Source organism: Mchenga conophoros, linkage group LG23 (assembly GCF_057382185.1).
Source record: "Mchenga conophoros isolate Kocher_MC1m ecotype Shallow Benthic linkage group LG23, M_conophoros_male_GT1.1, whole genome shotgun sequence".
NCBI lineage: Eukaryota > Metazoa > Chordata > Actinopteri > Cichliformes > Cichlidae > Mchenga > Mchenga conophoros.
Window position 1 is genome coordinate 47,169,861 of NC_140547.1, and position 19,363 is coordinate 47,189,223.

At 41.4% G+C, this 19,363-nt stretch overlaps 2 protein-coding genes across 2 annotated transcripts in view; both read left to right on the top strand.

Annotated features, from left to right (window-relative positions):
- The window catches only part of LOC146548168 (ribonuclease inhibitor-like), a 343,680-nt gene that overhangs the window by 74,491 nt on the left and 249,826 nt on the right, over nt 1-19,363 (top strand). The gene's annotated exons all lie outside the window — the stretch shown is intronic.
- On the top strand, nt 1,579-18,672 carry LOC146548176 (ribonuclease inhibitor-like). The gene is made up of 6 exons (XM_085263810.1): nt 1,579-1,646; nt 6,826-7,002; nt 12,504-12,680; nt 14,789-14,965; nt 17,341-17,517; nt 18,193-18,672. Exons 1-6 carry the CDS (start codon nt 1,579-1,581, stop codon nt 18,203-18,205), a joined length of 789 nt encoding a protein of 262 aa, XP_085119936.1. The 3' UTR covers nt 18,206-18,672.

Genomic DNA, 19,363 nt, shown 5'->3' on the forward strand with positions numbered 1-19,363 from the left:
CTGTCCACTTTCAGCCCCGACGGCGTGTCCGTGTACGTGCCGTCGAGTGAACGATCCACGCTCTGTGTTTCCATCTTTGTGTGTTTAGCTGCTCTCATTTACTGTTTTATCTGTTTGCTGCTTGTTGAAATAGTTTGTGAGCTTTAACCTGAGATTCTGGCAAAATACATTTATATTAAACATCGATTCAGGATTGAATGAATCAACATCGTTTTATTCAAATTAAAACCATTTAAATGGGAACATGAATTTTTTACAGCCGCCTCTAATGCTGGGTAATGTCAGCTGGTCCATGTGCAGCTGGCTGTGAGGCTCAGGGAGCGTCTACAAAGTGCAACACTGAAAGAACATCATCCATAAATATTGAGTAAGAACTGGACTCTCATACAGCGAGACTCAAATGCCTTTAAACATCAGCTTATCCTGCTGATCCAAGTCCAACACTGAGTTTGTAAAAACATGTTTGTCAATCATTTTGTTTGGTTTCTGAGGAAAATGATTCAATAACTTGCTGCTAATACACAACATTTCATCATATTTCCTCATAACCCTCTTTTGTCTGACCATTTGATCCTATTTGAATTTGCAATAAAGGATCCACAGAGTTTGGTGACAATAATGACAGTAGATGTTTGTGTGAAAGTGCTGCAAGCAAATGAGTGTGTGATGTTCTTTCAGTGTTGCACTTTGTAGACGCTCCCCGAGCACTGGTCTCACAGCCAGCTGCACATAGAGACCAGTGTTGTTAGTCCAGGTCAGAAGATGACTTGTTGGAATGAAAATGAGCTTGTAGTTTGTCTGCTTTAATAATGTGACTGGAAAAAGGTGTTGGACTTCAAATATGTCCATTTCTGTCACACTTCACCTTTAAAAATGAAGCCATGTGGTTCCTGGAAGGAAAAACACGACTTTTTCAAGTCTTTGTCCTGTTTTTATGAGACATGTACGACTTTAATGTTCTTTTTTTTTTAACTCAATTTTTATTATAATTTACAACATTGCAACTTGTACTTGTCAATGTTCACAAGTAGGACAGTTACAGGAACTGCAATGCAGAAATGTAGATTAAAATAAGAACTGCAATTAGGAAGCACAAAACAAAACTGGGAAGCAAAACAAAACCCAAGCAAGCAAACAAACAAACAGACAACAACAAAAACAAAAAGAAAACAAAATCTTTATGTAATATTAAATAACATGTGACAAACTTAGCCGTAAATGGACAAAACGAAACAGACCTATGCTAAATTATTGAAACAGTAAAGCATGTATGGGTCGCCAACGCTCAGTAAACAATTCTCTCTGAATCCGCAGAGCAGATGTTATTTCCTCCATCTGGTAAATTTCTCTTGCTTTATCAATCCACATATTATATGAAGGTGGGTCAAGATTCAGCCATTTAATAGTGATACACTTTAGTGCTGCTGTAAGATTCTTAAGAGATACGTTTTATTGTTTCCCGCAAAACCCTTTGGTAAGACTCCTAAAATGGCTAACTGTTGGTCTTTGTTAATGGTTGTTGGAAAACTGTACTGAGAACTTTAAATATGTCATTCCAAAGTGAGCAGATTTTTGGGCATGACCAGAATATATGTGAGTGGGTTCCTAAAGAAGTACCACAATTTCGCCAGCAGGTGTCAGGATTTGTAGGCTTCATTTTGGCAATTATCTCTGGGGTTCTAAAATATCTCATGACCACCTTCCATTTAAATTCTCTCCACAGCCCAGAATTAGTCACCAGATGGGCTTCACCAAACACCTCTTCCCAGGTGTCCTCTGAGATTTGAGTGCCAGTCTCAGCTTCCCACCTTGCCTTAATATCCAAAGTTGCATTTGTATTGAAACTCATAAATGCGTTATAAAAATGAGTGATTAATTTTGGGGAGGAATTACTTTGAAATGTTTTTAGAAATATTTCCTCAATGGGTGAGGGCTCCAAAACTTGCCTCCATTCTTTATGTTTTGTCAAAAAGCTTCTTAGCTGCAGAAATCTAAAAAAGTCAGAAGAAGGAAGCCAAAACTGACCTCAACTGTTCAAATGAGCTCAGGTGCCCATTCCTCACAACATGACAAAGTTTATGAAGCCCGCTATTTGACCATGCTCTGAAGCCAGAGTCTTCCACAATAGGAGAAAAACCCTGCAGGGAGGAGAGGCTTGATAACATTGAAATTTCTTTTGGAAGACCAAATGATTGTTTGATTCTACGCCAAATCTTTAGTGTGACCCTCGTCCGTTCCCCCATATGCACATTTTTAATTGAAATGTTAGAACAAAGCAGGGATTCCAATGATCTTTCGCACATTGTCTTCTCAATGTTTAGCCACTGAGTTTCAGACAAATCCCGCACCCATACAGTCAGGGGTCTCATGAGCTGCCCAGAAATAATATTTCAGGTTTGGAACAGCCAATCCCCCCTGCAGGTTTGACAGTTTTAATGTTTGGAACTTGATCATCCCTCATGTGTATTTAGTCTCTGTGTCGCGTCATCTGTGTTCCCACCCTCCATATTTTCATGCCCAGTCTTTTGTATTCTTAGCCATAGCTTTCCGTGTCTTCATGATTTATTATAGTATTAGTTCCCCAGTTTAGTTCTCTTCACTGTGATTCTGCCTTGTTTGATGTCTTCAGCCGAAATAAAGGCTCGCTTTTCGTACAAAACTCAGTTTCATGTCTGCGCCAGTGTCTGCGCCTGAGTCCTCCACACACTCTCCATACGGTCAGCCACTGTGACCGTGACACTAAACTACATGCTGTGTGCAGCCACTCTCCTGAGCCTGTATTATATACACAGCGGTTACAATGACAAACTGAATACAATCTCATATCTACAAAACAGGCTGAGTCAAAGTTGCAGCTACGCTTATGAACATGGAGAAAAAACAGGCGAGTTATCAGCTCACCAGCTACGACTAAGAACAGCTAACCAACTATCCTTGAGATCTACAATGACCAGGGAATAAGGTCTACAGACAACCAAACTATCCTTGAGATCCACAATGATTTCAATAAGGTGTTTGATATTCCCTCCTTGGGAGAAGATGCGATCGCTAGTCTGGAGGAACCTGTCTCTAATGTTGAAATTGAAACGGCCGTACGGAGCATGCAGTCTGGAAAATCTGCTGCCCCGACGGGTATCCATCTGATTTTTTCATAAAGTTTTCTGACCGACTGAATTCACTGTTAAAATCAACTTTTGAAGAATCCTTCCTCTCACAGTCGTTGCCTCCAACAATGCATCAAGCAGTGATGTGTTTAATTGTAAAACAGGAAAAAGACCATTTAGATTGTCGTTCATGTCGTTTAATATCTTTGTTCAACACAGACACCAAGATCCTGGCTCAAGTGTTGGCCCGTCGCTTACACAAGTATTTGTCCTCCATTATTTCACCAGACGGGCTTTATTAGGCACTCTTTTTTGAACATTAGAGCTCTATTAAATATCATTTATACCCATGTTAAAGGTGATACATTGGAAACTGTAATTTGGCTTGACGCAGAAAAGGCGTTGGATCAAGTGAGATGGGATTTTTTTTTTATACGCTTAAAAAATGTGGCTTTAATTTTGTATCTTGGATAAAAGTATTGTATTGCTCCCCTCTAACAGCCGTCCGGACTAACAATAATCTGCCCTCCAGGACAGGGATGCCCTCTGTCTCCTTTTTGCCATTGAACCGCTAGCTGTTGCTCTGAGACAATGTGTTGGTGTTGAGGGAAAACATCGAGGGGGTATCGAACATGAAGTCTCTCTTTATGCCGACGACATGATTTTATTTATTTCCAACCCATCGAACAGCCTCCGCAAACTTTTGGATAGACTTACAATAATAATAATAATAATACGTTTTATTTATATGTGCCTTTAAGAGCCTCAAGGTCACCTTAATGCATACTTAAGGAATTTGGGACAATTTCTGGATATAAAGTGAATTTTGGGAAGAGCGAGGCAAAGTCTATCTGTACGACAACTGGGGAGTTTTGTGTATTTTAGCCCCTTTTAAACCCAGCTATAAGAAGTTTAAGTACTCGGGCATCTGGGTGACAAGAAAACCACAAAGACTTGTATAAAACTATCTTCCTTTATTGTCGAAGCTTAAAGAGGATTTTGGAAAATGTGAGTTTTGCCTCTTTATATTTATGGTGGGGATGCAGAACAAGGAGCAAAGATGAATGTGATGCTGAATCAGCAGAAGACTTGGACTCATTTGATTCCAGCTTTGATATCATTGATTTCAATATGTCCATTTCTGTCACACTTCACCTATAAAAGTGAAGCCATGTGGTTCCTGGAAGGAAAAACACGACTTTTTCAAGTCTTTGTCCTGTTTTTATGAGAAATGTACGACTTTAATGTGAAACATTCAGAGTTTTTTCTCTTGTTGTGTTTGTTTGAAGCTGCTTCCTGTTGGCTTCAGCTGTTTGGAGTTTCCATTTTCTAAACTTCTACATTCTGAACCTTCTTCAGCTCTGAACAGATGATGAAACACTGAATGATTTCAAGCACTTTGTCTAATAAACTTACATCTTTCATTCTTTATACAGATTGATGGACTGTGGTTTGTCAGAGATCAGCTGTGATTATCTGGCAGCAGCACTGAAGTCCAACCCCTCCCATCTGAGAGAGCTGGACCTGAGCGACAACAACAAGCTGCAGGATCCAGGAGTGAAGCATCTGTGTGGTTTCCTGGAGAGTCCAGGATGTAAACTTGAAACTCTGAGGTCAGTCAGCATGTTTTAGTTGTGCTGAGATGAATATGATGTGAAAGTTGTGCTGACACTAAACTGCAGACATCAGGCTGATATTATACTGATCCACACTGAGGATCTTCATGGTAAAGTCTGTTTTCTTCTTCTCTGGTTTAGTCCATTGACTGCAGCAGAACAATGTTCACATTTCAAACAGTGATACTCAACGTATGGCCCGCGGCCCACACGCGGCCTGCCCACCTTTCCTGATTCAGAGAGAGGGGACCCTGATTAACTGTGTAGCTTCTTCCTCACAGTTCTAAGTATCAGACACAACAATGAATAATCCACAGCTGACTGTCTTTAGCAGGTCAAAGGTCACGGCACACAGCAGACAGTCAGAAATATTCTAACTCTGATCATTTATCAGTTGTGACACTGTGAGACTTGATCAGAGGTGTGATCATCACAGCAGAGGCCTTTGTGTCAAAGTCACTGAGGATCAAACAGAAACACATGAAGCAGATTTTCCTCTTCTGGCTTTTTATAGCAGATAACCTTCAAAATATTCTGCAGTCGATCAAAAACTGAAGCAAACCATGAAGCAACATGTGAACATGAGCTGATGCTGCTGAAGTGAAGCAAAGTTACAGAGGTTTGATTACAGACACAGCTGAGAGTTTGTAATCTGTCATCATTTTAAAAAGTTTCCATGGAACAGCAGAAATGAGGCTTTACTGTCAGAGGCCGACAGCACTGAACACAACAGCAGACTGGTGGCTAATAAACAGTGAATGATGCAGAAACAGATGTTTGAAGCTGTTCTTGGAGTACACTGAGAGAGAGAGAGCTGTGCAGGCAGGAACAGCCAAAGTCAGAGAGAATTCATGAGCATATTGATCAAACGTGAAGCAGAGTTTGGATCTTCTTTTGCTGCTGCTTCACTCAGTTTTGGTTGGAGACAGATGAAACCTGCAGCTTCAGGATCTGTGAGCTGTCCACTTTCAGCCCCGACGGCGTGTCCGTGTACGTGCCGTCGAGTGAACGATCCACGCTCTGTGTTTCCATCTTTGTGTGTTTAGCTGCTCTCATTTACTGTTTTATCTGTTTGCTGCTTGTTGAAATAGTTTGTGAGCTTTAACCTGAGATTCTGGCAAAATACATTTATATGAAACATCGATTCAGGATTGAATGAATCAACATCGTTTTATTCAAATTAAAACCATTTAAATGGGAACATGAATTTTTTACAGCCGCCTCTAATGCTGGGTAATGTCAGCTGGTCCATGTGCAGCTGGCTGTGAGGCTCAGGGAGCGTCTACAAAGTGCAACACTGAAAGAACATCATCCATAAATATTGAGTAAGAACTGGACTCTCATACAGCGAGACTCAAATGCCTTTAAACATCAGCTTATCCTGCTGATCCAAGTCCAACACTGAGTTTGTAAAAACATGTTTGTCAATCATTTTGTTTGGTTTCTGAGGAAAATGATTCAATAACTTGCTGCTAATACACAACATTTCATCATATTTCCTCATAACCCTCTTTTGTCTGACCATTTGATCCCATTTGAATTTGCAATAAAGGATCCACAGAGTTTGGTGACAATAATGACAGTAGATGTTTGTGTGAAAGTGCTGGAAGCAAATGAGTGTGTGATGTTCTTTCAGTGTTGCACTTTGTAGACGCTCCCTGAGCACTGGTCTCACAGCCAGCTGCACATAGAGACCAGTGTTGTTAGTCCAGGTCAGAAGATGACTTGTTGGAATGAAAATGAGCTTGTAGTTTGTCTGCTTTAATAATGTGACTGGAAAAAGGTGTTGGACTTCAAATATGTCCATTTCTGTCACACTTCACCTTTAAAAGTGAAGCCATGTGGTTCCTGGAAGGAAAAACACGACTTTTTCAAGTCTTTGTCCTGTTTTTATGAGAAATGTACGACTTTAATGTGAAACATTCAGAGTTTTTTTCTCTTGTTGTGTTTGTTTGAAGCTGCTTCCTGTTGGCTTCAGCTGTTTGGAGTTTCCATTTTCTAAACTTCTACATTCTGAACCTTCTTCAGCTCTGAACAGATGATGAAACACTGAATGATTTCAAGCACTTTGTCTAATAAACTTACATCTTTCATTCTTTATACAGATTGGAGCGCTGTGGTTTGTCAGAGATCAGCTGTGATTATCTGGCAGCAGCACTGAAGTCCAACCCCTCCCATCTGAGACAGCTGGACCTGAGCGACAACTACAACCTGCAGGATCCACGAGTGAAGCATCTGTGTGGTTTCCTGGAGAGTCCAGGATGTAAACTTGAAACTCTGAGGTCAGTCAGCATGTTTTAGTTGTGCTGAGATGAATATGATGTGAAAGTTGTGCTGACACTAAACTGCAGACATCAGGCTGATATTATACTGATCCACACTGAGGATCTTCATGGTAAAGTCTGTTTTCTTCTTCTCTGGTTTAGTCCATTGACTGCAGCAGAACAATGTTCACATTTCAAACAGTGATACTCAACGTATGGCCCGCGGCCCACACGCGGCCTGCCCACCTTTCCTGATTCAGAGAGAGGGGACCCTGATTAACTGTGTAGCTTCTTCCTCACAGTTCTAAGTATCAGACACAACAATGAATAATCCACAGCTGACTGTCTGTAGCAGGTCAAAGGTCACGGCACACAGCAGACAGTCAGAAATATTCTAACTCTGATCATTTATCAGTTGTGACACTGTGAGACTTGATCAGAGGTGTGATCATCACAGCAGAGGCCTTTGTGTCAAAGTCACTGAGGATCAAACAGAAACACATGAAGCAGATTTTCCTCTTCTGGCTTTTTATAGCAGATAACCTTCAAAATATTCTGCAGTCGATCAAAAACTGAAGCAAACCATGAAGCAACATGTGAACATGAGCTGATGCTGCTGAAGTGAAGCAAAGTTACAGAGGTTTGATTACAGACACAGCTGAGAGTTTGTAATCTGTCATCATTTTAAAAAGTTTCCATGGAACAGCAGAAATGAGGCTTTACTGTCAGAGGCCGACAGCACTGAACACAACAGCAGACTGGTGGCTAATAAACAGTGAATGATGCAGAAACAGATGTTTGAAGCTGTTCTTGGAGTACACTGAGAGAGAGAGAGCTGTGCAGGCAGGAACAGCCAAAGTCAGAGAGAATTCATGAGCATATTGATCAAACGTGAAGCAGAGTTTGGATCTTCTTTTGCTGCTGCTTCACTCAGTTTTGGTTGGAGACAGATGAAACCTGCAGCTTCAGGATCTGTGAGCTGTCCACTTTCAGCCCCGACGGCGTGTCCGTGTACGCGCCGTCGAGTGAACGATCCACGCTCTGTGTTTCCATCTTTGTGTGTTTAGCTGCTCTCATTTACTGTTTTAGCTGTTTGCTGCTTGTTGAAATAGTTTGTGAGCTTTAACCTGAGATTCTGGCAAAATACATTTATATTAAACATCGATTCAGGATTGAATGAATCAACATCGTTTTATTCAAATTAAAACCATTTAAATGGGAACATGAATTTTTTACAGCCGCCTCTAATGCTGGGTAATGTCAGCTGGTCCATGTGCAGCTGGCTGTGAGGCTCAGGGAGCGTCTACAAAGTGCAACACTGAAAGAACATCATCCATAAATATTGAGTAAGAACTGGACTCTCATACAGCGAGACTCAAATGCCTTTAAACATCAGCTTATCCTGCTGATCCAAGTCCAACACTGAGTTTGTAAAAACATGTTTGTCAATCATTTTGTTTGGTTTCTGAGGAAAAAGATTCAATAACTTGCTGCTAATACACAACATTTCATCATATTTCCTCATAACCCTCTTTTGTCTGACCATTTGATCCCATTTGAATTTGCAATAAAGGATCCACAGAGTTTGGTGACAATAATGACAGTAGATGTTTGTGTGAAAGTGCTGGAAGCAAATGAGTGTGTGATGTTCTTTCAGTGTTGCACTTTGTAGACGCTCCCTGAGCACTGGTCTCACAGCCAGCTGCACATAGAGACCAGTGTTGTTAGTCCAGGTCAGAAGATGACTTGTTGGAATGAAAATGAGCTTGTAGTTTGTCTGCTTTAATAATGTGACTGGAAAAAGGTGTTGGACTTCAAATATGTCCATTTCTGTCACACTTCACCTTTAAAAGTGAAGCCATGTGGTTCCTGGAAGGAAAAACACGACTTTTTCAAGTCTTTGTCCTGTTTTTATGAGACATGTACGACTTTAATGTTCTTTTTTTTATACTCAAGTTTTTATTATAGTTTACAACATTGCAACTTGTGCTTGTCGATGTTCACAAGTAGGACAGTTACAGGAACTGCAATGCAGAAATGTAGGTTAAAATAAGAACTGCAATTAGGAAGCACAAAACAAAACTGGGAAGCAAAACAAAACCCAAGCAAGCAAACAAACAAACAGACAACAACAAAAACAAAAAGAAAACAAAATCTTTATGTAATATTAAATAACATGTGACAAACTTAGCCGTAAATGGACAAAACGAAACAGACCTATGCTAAATTATTGAAACAGTAAAGCATGTATGGGTCGCCAACGCTCAGTAAACAATTCTCTCTGAATCCGCAGAGCAGATGTTATTTCCTCCATCTGGTAAATTTCTCTTGCTTTATCAATCCACATATTATATGAAGGTGGGTCAAGATTCAGCCATTTAATAGTGATACACTTTAGTGCTGCTGTAAGATTCTTAAGAGATACGTTTTATTGTTTCCCGCAAAACCCTTTGGTAAGACTCCTAAAATGGCTAACTGTTGGTCTTTTGTTAATGGTTGTTGGAAAACTGTACTGAGAACTTTAAATATGTCATTCCAAAGTGAGCAGATTTTTGGGCATGACCAGAATATATGTGAGTGGGTTCCTAAAGAAGTACCACAATTTCGCCAGCAGGTGTCAGGATTTGTAGGCTTCATTTTGGCAATTATCTCTGGGGTTCTAAAATATCTCATGACCACCTTCCATTTAAATTCTCTCCACAGCCCAGAATTAGTCACCAGATGGGCTTCACCGAACACCTCTTCCCAGGTGTCCTCTGAGATTTGAGTGCCAGTCTCAGCTTCCCACCTTGCCTTAATATCCAAAGTTGCATTTGTATTGAAACTCATAAATGCGTTATAAAAATGAGTGATTAATTTTGGGGAGGAATTACTTTGAAATGTTTTTAGAAATATTTCCTCAATGGGTGAGGGCTCCAAAACTTGCCTCCATTCTTTATGTTTTGTCAAAAAGCTTCTTACTGCAGAAATTTAAAAAAGTCAGAAGAAGGAAGCCGAAACTGACCTCAACTGTTCAAATGAGCTCAGGTGCCCATTCCTCACAACATGACAAAGTTTATGAAGCCCGCTATGTGACCATGCTCTGAAGCCAGAGTCTTCCACAATAGGAGAAAAACCCTGCAGGGAGGAGAGGCTTGATAGAATTGAAATTTCTTTTGGAAGACCAAATGATTGTTTGATTCTACGCCAAATCTTTAGTGTGACCCTCGTCCGTTCCCCCATATGCACATTTTTAATTGAAATGTTAGAAAAAAGCAGGGATTCCAATGATCTTTCGCACATTGTCTTCTCAATGTTTAGCCACTGAGTTTCAGACAAATCCCGCACCCATACAGTCAGGGGTCTCATCTGAGCTGCCCAGAAATAATATTTCAGGTTTGGAACAGCCAATCCCCCCTGCAGGTTTGACAGTTTTAATGTTTGGAACTTGATCATCCCTCATGTGTATTTAGTCTCTGTGTCGCGTCATCTGTGTTCCCACCCTCCATATTTTCATGCCCAGTCTTTTGTATTCTTAGCCATAGCTTTCTGTGTCTTCATGATTTATTATAGTATTAGTTCCCCAGTTTAGTTCTCTTCACTGTGATTCTGCCTTGTTTGATGTCTTCAGCCGAAATAAAGGCTCGCTTTTCGTTCAAAACTCAGTTTCATGTCTGCGCCAGTGTCTGCGCCTGAGTCCTCCACACACTCTCCATACGGTCAGCTACTGTGACCGTGACACTAAACTACATGCTGTGTGCAGCCACTCTCCTGAGCCTGTATTATATACACAGCGGTTACAATGACAAACTGAATACAATCTCATATCAACAAAACAGGCTGAGTCAAAGTTGCAGCTACGCTTATGAACATGGAGAAAAAACAGGCGAGTTATCAGCTCACCAGCTACGACTAAGAACAGCTAACCAACTATCCTTGAAATCTACAATGACCAGGGAATAAGGTCTACAGACAACCAAACTATCCTTGAGATCCACAATGATTTCAATAAGGTGTTTGATATTCCCTCCTTGGGAGAAGATGCGATCGCTAGTCTGGAGGAACCTGTCTCTAATGTTGGAATTGAAACGGCCGTACGGAGCATGCAGTCTGGAAAATCTGCTGCCCCGACGGGTATCCATCTGATTTTTTCATAAAGTTTTCTGACCGACTGAATTCACTGTTAAAATCAACTTTTGAAGAATCCTTCCTCTCACAGTCGTTGCCTCCAACAATGCATCAAGCAGTGATGTGTTTAATTGTAAAACAGGAAAAAGACCATTTAGATTGTCGTTCATGTCGTTTAATATCTTTGTTCAACACAGACACCAAGATCCTGGCTCAAGTGTTGGCCCGTCGCTTACACAAGTATTTGTCCTCCATTATTTCACCAGACGGGCTTTATTAGGCACTCTTTTTTGAACATTAGAGCTCTATTAAATATCATTTATACCCATGTTAAAGGTGATACATTGGAAACTGTAATTTGGCTTGACGCAGAAAAGGCGTTGGATCGGGTGAGATGGGATTTTTTTTTATACGCTTAAAAAATGTGGCTTTAATTTTGTATCTTGGATAAAAGTATTGTATTGCTCCCCTCTAACAGCCGTCCGGACTAACAATAATCTGCCCTCCAGGACAGGGATGCCCTCTGTCTCCTTTTTGCCATTGAACCGCTAGCTGTTGCTCTGAGACAATGTGTTGGTGTTGAGGGAAAACATCGAGGGGTATCGAACATGAAGTCTCTCTTTATGCCGACGACATGATTTTATTTATTTCCAACCCATCGAACAGCCTCCACAAACTTTTGGATAGACTTACAATAATAATAATAATAATACGTTTTATTTATATGTGCCTTTAAGAGCCTCAAGGTCACCTTAATGCATACTTAAGGAATTTGGGACAATTTCTGGATATAAAGTGAATTTTGGGAAGAGCGAGGCAAAGTCTATCTGTACGACAACTGGGGAGTTTTGTGTATTTTAGCCCCTTTTAAACCCAGCTATAAGAAGTTTAAGTACTCGGGCATCTGGGTGACAAGAAAACCACAAAGACTTGTATAAAACTATCTTCCTTTATTGTCGAAGCTTAAAGAGGATTTTGGAAAATGTGAGTTTTGCCTCTTTATATTTATGGTGGGGATGCAGAACAAGGAGCAAAGATGAATGTGATGCTGAATCAGCAGAAGACTTGGACTCATTTGATTCCAGCTTTGATATCATTGATTTCAATATGTCCATTTCTGTCACACTTCACCTTTAAAAGTGAAGCCATGTGGTTCCTGGAAGGAAAAACACGACTTTTTCAAGTCTTTGTCCTGTTTTTATGAGAAATGTACGACTTTAATGTGAAACATTCAGAGTTTTTTCTCTTGTCGTGTTTGTTTGAAGCTGCTTCCTGTTGGCTTCAGCTGTTTGGAGTTTCCATTTTCTAAACTTCTACATTCTGAACCTTCTTCAGCTCTGAACAGATGATGAAACACTGAATGATTTCAAGCACTTTGTCTAATAAACTTACATCTTTCATTCTTTATACAGATTGAGGGGCTGTGGTTTGTCAGAGATCAGCTGTGATTATCTGGCAGCAGCACTGAAGTCCAACCCCTCCCATCTGAGACAGCTGGACCTGAGCTGGAACAACAACCTTCAGGATTCAGGAGTGAAGCATCTGTGTGGTTTCCTGGAGAGTCCAGGATGTAAACTTGAAACTCTGAGGTCAGTCAGCATGTTTTAGTTGTGCTGAGATGAATATGATGTGAAAGTTGTGCTGACACTAAACTGCAGACATCAGGCTGATATTATACTGATCCACACTGAGGATCTTCATGGTAAAGTCTGTTTTCTTCTTCTCTGGTTTAGTCCATTGACTGCAGCAGAACAATGTTCACATTTCAAACAGTGATACTCAACGTATGGCCCGCGGCCCACACGCGGCCTGCCCACCTTTCCTGATTCAGAGAGAGGGGACCCTGATTAACTGTGTAGCTTCTTCCTCACAGTTCTAAGTATCAGACACAACAATGAATAATCCACAGCTGACTGTCTTTAGCAGGTCAAAGGTCACGGCACACAGCAGACAGTCAGAAATATTCTAACTCTGATCATTTATCAGTTGTGACACTGTGAGACTTGATCAGAGGTGTGATCATCACAGCAGAGGCCTTTGTGTCAAAGTCACTGAGGATCAAACAGAAACACATGAAGCAGATTTTCCTCTTCTGGCTTTTTATAGCAGATAACCTTCAAAATATTCTGCAGTCGATCAAAAACTGAAGCAAACCATGAAGCAACATGTGAACATGAGCTGATGCTGCTGAAGTGAAGCAAAGTTACAGAGGTTTGATTACAGACACAGCTGAGAGTTTGTAATCTGTCATCATTTTAAAAAGTTTCCATGGAACAGCAGAAATGAGGCTTTACTGTCAGAGGCCGACAGCACTGAACACAACAGCAGACTGGTGGCTAATAAACAGTGAATGATGCAGAAACAGATGTTTGAAGCTGTTCTTGGAGTACACTGAGAGAGAGAGAGCTGTGCAGGCAGGAACAGCCAAAGTCAGAGAGAATTCATGAGCATATTGATCAAACGTGAAGCAGAGTTTGGATCTTCTTTTGCTGCTGCTTCACTCAGTTTTGGTTGGAGACAGATGAAACCTGCAGCTTCAGGATCTGTGAGCTGTCCACTTTCAGCCCCGACGGCGTGTCCGTGTACGTGCCGTCGAGTGAACGATCCACGCTCTGTGTTTCCATCTTTGTGTGTTTAGCTGCTCTCATTTACTGTTTTAGCTGTTTGCTGCTTGTTGAAATAGTTTGTGAGCTTTAACCTGAGATTCTGGCAAAATACATTTATATTAAACATCGATTCAGGATTGAATGAATCAACATCGTTTTATTCAAATTAAAACCATTTAAATGGGAACATGAATTTTTTTACAGCCGCCTCTAATGCTGGGTAATGTCAGCTGGTCCATGTGCAGCTGGCTGTGAGGCTCAGGGAGCGTCTACAAAGTGCAACACTGAAAGAACATCATCCATAAATAATGAGTAAGAACTGGACTCTCATACAGCGAGACTCAAATGCCTTTAAACATCAGCTTATCCTGCTGATCCAAGTCCAACACTGAGTTTGTAAAAACATGTTTGTCAATCATTTTGTTTGGTTTCTGAGGAAAAAGATTCAATAACTTGCTGCTAATACACAACATTTCATCATATTTCCTCATAAGCCTCTTTTGTCTGACCATTTGATCCCATTTGAATTTGCAATAAAGGATCCACAGAGTTTGGTGACAATAATGACAGTAGATGTTTGTGTGAAAGTGCTGGAAGCAAATGAGTGTGTGATGTTCTTTCAGTGTTGCACTTTGTAGACGCTCCCTGAGCACTGGTCTCACAGCCAGCTGCACATAGAGACCAGTGTTGTTCGTCCAGGTCAGAAGATGACTTGTTGGAATGAAAATGAGCTTGTAGTTTGTCTGCTTTAATAATGTGACTGGAAAAAGGTGTTGGACTTCAAATATGTCCATTTCTGTCACACTTCACCTTTAAAAGTGAAGCCATGTGGTTCCTGGAAGGAAAAACACGACTTTTTCAAGTCTTTGTCCTGTTTTTATGAGAAATGTACGACTTTAATGTGAAACATTCAGAGTTTTTTCTCTTGTTGTGTTTGTTTGAAGCTGCTTCCTGTTGGCTTCAGCTGTTTGGAGTTTCCATTTTCTAAACTTCTACATTCTGAACCTTCTTCAGCTCTGAACAGATGATGAAACACTGAATGATTTCAAGCACTTTGTCTAATAAACTTACATCTTTCATTCTTTATACAGATTGAGCTGGTGTGGTTTGTCAGAGATCAGCTGTGATTATCTGGCAGCAGCACTGAAGTCCAACCCCTCCCATCTGAGACAGCTGAACCTGTTCAAAAACAACAAGCTGCAGGATCCAGGAGTGAAACATCTGTGTGGTTTCCTGGAGAGTCCAGGATGTAAACTTGAAACTCTGAGGTCAGTCAGCATGTTTTAGTTGTGCTGAGATGAATATGATGTGAAAGTTGTGCTGACACTAAACTGCAGACATCAGGCTGATATTATACTGATCCACACTGAGGATCTTCATGGTAAAGTCTGTTTTCTTCTTCTCTGGTTTAGTCCATTGACTGCAGCAGAACAATGTTCACATTTCAAACCTTCACAGAAGAAGAAAAATCCTCCACTGGAAAATTCACTGTGAAACTCTCAAACTCTTCATTGCACCTTAAAGTCTGTGTGACACTGAAATCCAAAGCAAAATGTGCGTTTGCTTTACAGACAGCAGTCCAACACAAACATACACACATCATCCAAAACACAGTCCAACATCCAAATCTCCTCCACTGCCAGCATGAATGATGGGAAAGAGAAGGAGCAACACTCTGACATTCAGGGTTAGAATGAGTTTCATCAAGCAGACTGTGAAGATCAAAGCTGCATTAGAAAGCTTACATGAATGAATGAGTGGACAGAAGTGGACAGAGATCATCTGAAGCACTTCAAAGGCTTTAAATCAGCACATTTCTCTTTATTCTTTATCAACTCTGTTAGTTTCTCTCAGTTTTCTGTGGAATGAAGCTAACAGCAGGCTAATAAGATGCTGAACAATAGGTTTCTATTAAAGGTTGTAATTTGCATATGAAAAAGTGCTTTGGCTCAGCAGGGATCAGCTTACAGGTAGAATACAGCTGCTGGATGGGATTAGCATGTCATAGCTATCTACCAAACTGCTAACTGGGGGATTTCAGGCCATCTATGGATCATTTTTGCTAACTGTTTATTCAGCTTAGGCTCACAGGGCTGCAGCCTGTGCCCTAGCTGTCATAGGGCAAGAGGCGTGGTCCACCTGCACAGGTGAGCAGTCCATCACAGGGCCAACAGAGAGCGACAGAGAAGCACTCCCTCACATCCACACCTACAGCCAATGTAGAAGCACCAATGAACCTAAGCAGCATTTCATTGGACTGTGGGAGAACATCCAACCTCCACAGAAAGGCCCAGCTGACCAACAAGCTTCAACCTACAACCTTCTTGCTCTAAGGCACTAGTGCTAACCACTTTTGCCCATTTCAGCCCAAATCCTGCATCTTCCTGTTTCTGACTCCAGGCCAGCTCCACTAACACTTTCTCATCAGACACTGCCACCTAGTGGAGGAAGTCTTAGTTCCATTTGAAGCTTCAGATTACAGTTAGTTCCTTTACAAAGAGGTGGAGGTGGTGGGGCCACAGCACCATCATCACTGAGTGCCATAGGACACTTAACCTTTGTTTCCATATGCTGGGAACTTCCTGTTGTTCCAAGGAGGACTGGAAAATGTGTGAAAATCTCCCAGTCAGTTCCTCACAGCACACTTCAATCATTTCCCTCCCACAGCATCAGGACCAGGGCTTTTTCTCTCTTTGGTCCCACTAAGAGATTTCCACACAAACACCTCATCAGTGGGACTCTCAGAGCTACCAGCCCTTTGCTACAATCACAAAGCTCTTCATTGAAATCAATGATATCAAAGCTGGAATCAAATGAGTCCAAGTCTTCTGCTGATTCAGCATCACATTCATCTTTGCTCCTTGTTCTGCATCCCCACCATGGACTTCATTCCTTTCCAAGCCAGCCTTGAGTGTCCTTTATTCAGCTCATCCTCTGCTTTACTTTTACACCTGATTTTAGCTGCTTTATCTCTCTTTCAACAGGTTTCTGTGCCTCAATCTTTTTCTTCTCTCCCTCATAACAAGACAGCTTGTTCTGCCTGAGAACATGTTGGAGTGATTTACTAATCCAGGGCTGCTTATTGGGGAAAATACTTCCTGTTTCCAAAGTAATCCCCATTTTTCCCAGAAAGAAATGTCAGTAGAAATCGATGATCTAAGTGAGAACATGAGCCTTTAAAAAGTCCCAGTGGGTGCAGTCAAAGCAGTCCCTCAGTCCCAGTATAGAGTCTTTGGTCCAGACTGGAACAACTGTGTGCCCAGTTTGAGCTCTCTTCAGTGCTGTGACCTGACAGACCCAGAGGGGCCATCACATCACATTTAGAAGCTCCCCTGATGGAGCCACAACACATGTCCAATACTTAGTCTGTCTTGTTGGACCAACTGGAAGAAATGATTCAAGGACTTAGTCACAGAACAGAGATTCAAATCTCCAAAATCCAACTGGCTGCATCAGGACATATAGTCTGAAACTCTGCACAGTTTCCTGTTTGAAGCTGCTTCCTGTTGGCTTCAGCTGTTTGGAGTTTCCATTTTCTAAACTTCTACATTCTGAACCTTCTTCAGCTCTGAACAGATGATGAAACACTGAATGATTTCAAGCACTTTGTCTAATAAACTTACATCTTTCATTCTTTATACAGATTGGACAGCTGTGGTTTGTCAAAGATCAGCTGTGATTATCTGGCAGCAGCACTGAAGTCCAACCCCTCCCATCTGAGAGAGCTGGACCTGAGATACAACTACAACCTGAAGGATCCAGATGTGAAGCAGCTGTCTGATCTTCAGCAGAGTCCAGACTACAGACTGGAGTCTCTGCTGTAAGTAGAGTGATGGAGTGAGTGGGTGGTGCTGTCAGCAGTATTGTACTAAACACAGTCAGTATGAAACAAAGATCCAGTGTTTCCTGTAAAGCTGCAGCTTCTCAGTGAAGCTGTGAGAGGAGAACGGTGACAGGCTTCAGGATTGGACACAAACACTTCCTGTTTCTCACCTTTATGGTCACCATAGTAACGGCTGACACGCTCTGATCAAACACTGTCAACAGCCAATCAGCTCTCTGAACAAAGCAGCACGCAGACCAATGACTGCATTGATTTCCAAGTTTAAAGCAGTGAAGAACACAGTCTGTAGGTGAGGAAGAATTTAGTGAGAGCAGATGTTTGGATGGAATTCCTCCAGTTAACAGCTGGAACCGTCCATCTGGATTGTTGGGCTTGTTGTTGGGGTTCCTACAGAGCTCAGAGTGGACACACCAAGGTTCTTCTAATGAATGAAAGTCCAAACTCAAACTAGGAGGGAAAAACATTTTCAGCAACTTCAATAAAAATCCAAAGATTAGAAAAAGTGAAGCAACAATGAGTCCTAGTACAGTCCCAGCACTGACGTCCCTGCTGCTCTTTATACTGGATGTGCTGCATCACTGACTGACAGCTGATGAAGAGTCTCTGGAAACACTCGTTTATCTCCTCTGTTCTTCCTCCTTCTCTCTGCAGGTGGAGGCCATGATGGTAAACAGGACGGTGTGTGTGCTGAGAGAGGAGCAGCTGTGTCCTGATGATCCAGAGAGGTTGAAGCAGCAGCAGCTTGTGTGTAGAGACGCTCTGACTGGGCCATGTTACTGGGAGGTGGAGAGGAGAGCTTCATCCAGCAGTGACTGACAGAGGAATGAAGTGCAGATGACTGTCAGTGCTGCAGAGTGAACTGCTCTGAGAACAGCTCCACTGTCAGACACAATGTAGAGTCCAGCATCAGCCCTGTGTGTCCCTCTGGATCTGACAGAGGATCATCAGTGTATCTGGACTGCTCTGCTGCTGCTCTGTCCTTCTACAGTCTCTGCACAGTCTCTGTCTCACTCTGGAAAGATTTTACAACTTGTTGTAATTACAGAACGTTAATATAATATTCAAACATGTGATCTTCTCTTTATTTCTGAATCTTTACCAAATAAAGAAAAACCAAACTAACAAACAGAAGCTGTCGTGTCCTTTTTCACCACATCTGTGAATCTTTTCTGTGTTTTTCCTCTTTTCCTCCTTCCTGCAGCTCCATCTTCATCATTCTGTGTCCAGTATATGTGAACACGTCCAAAGCATCTGAGCCTCATGTTACCCGTTTGTGTGAGTTACGCCTGTCGTTGTGTTGTGGTGTATAAATAAGGGGCAGGAGACAGCGCTGGATCTCTGAGTTCTTTACTCTCAATTTCTGCAACATCTGCAATATCTAGAAATGCAAACCTGTGAGCTGTGTGTGTTGTGCGTCTGCTCGGCCACCTCTCCTCCGGCCGTGCTGGAAGCAGCTGTGCGTTTGACAGTTTTATCGACTCGACAATAATCGAACAAATTAAATGTTCAAAAATATCAACTTAAGCACTTCAAAGTCAACAAAAAGCTTAAAACAATGAAATAATATTTCACTGAAAAAACAACAGCTCATAAGAACGATACACAAAATAATACAGAAACAAACAAATAAAAGTTATTAACCAGGATCCATGTTTTTGTCACAAACACTGAATCAGCTGATTCACTCTTTATGTTTCTGAGTTTGTTTTGTGATTATAGTTCTGGTTTCTGTTTCTGTGTCTTCACTGTGTCCCACGTCTCCTTACTTTGGACTCTGTGTTATATTTCCTGTTTTACTTTGACAGTCCCGTGTTACTGTTTC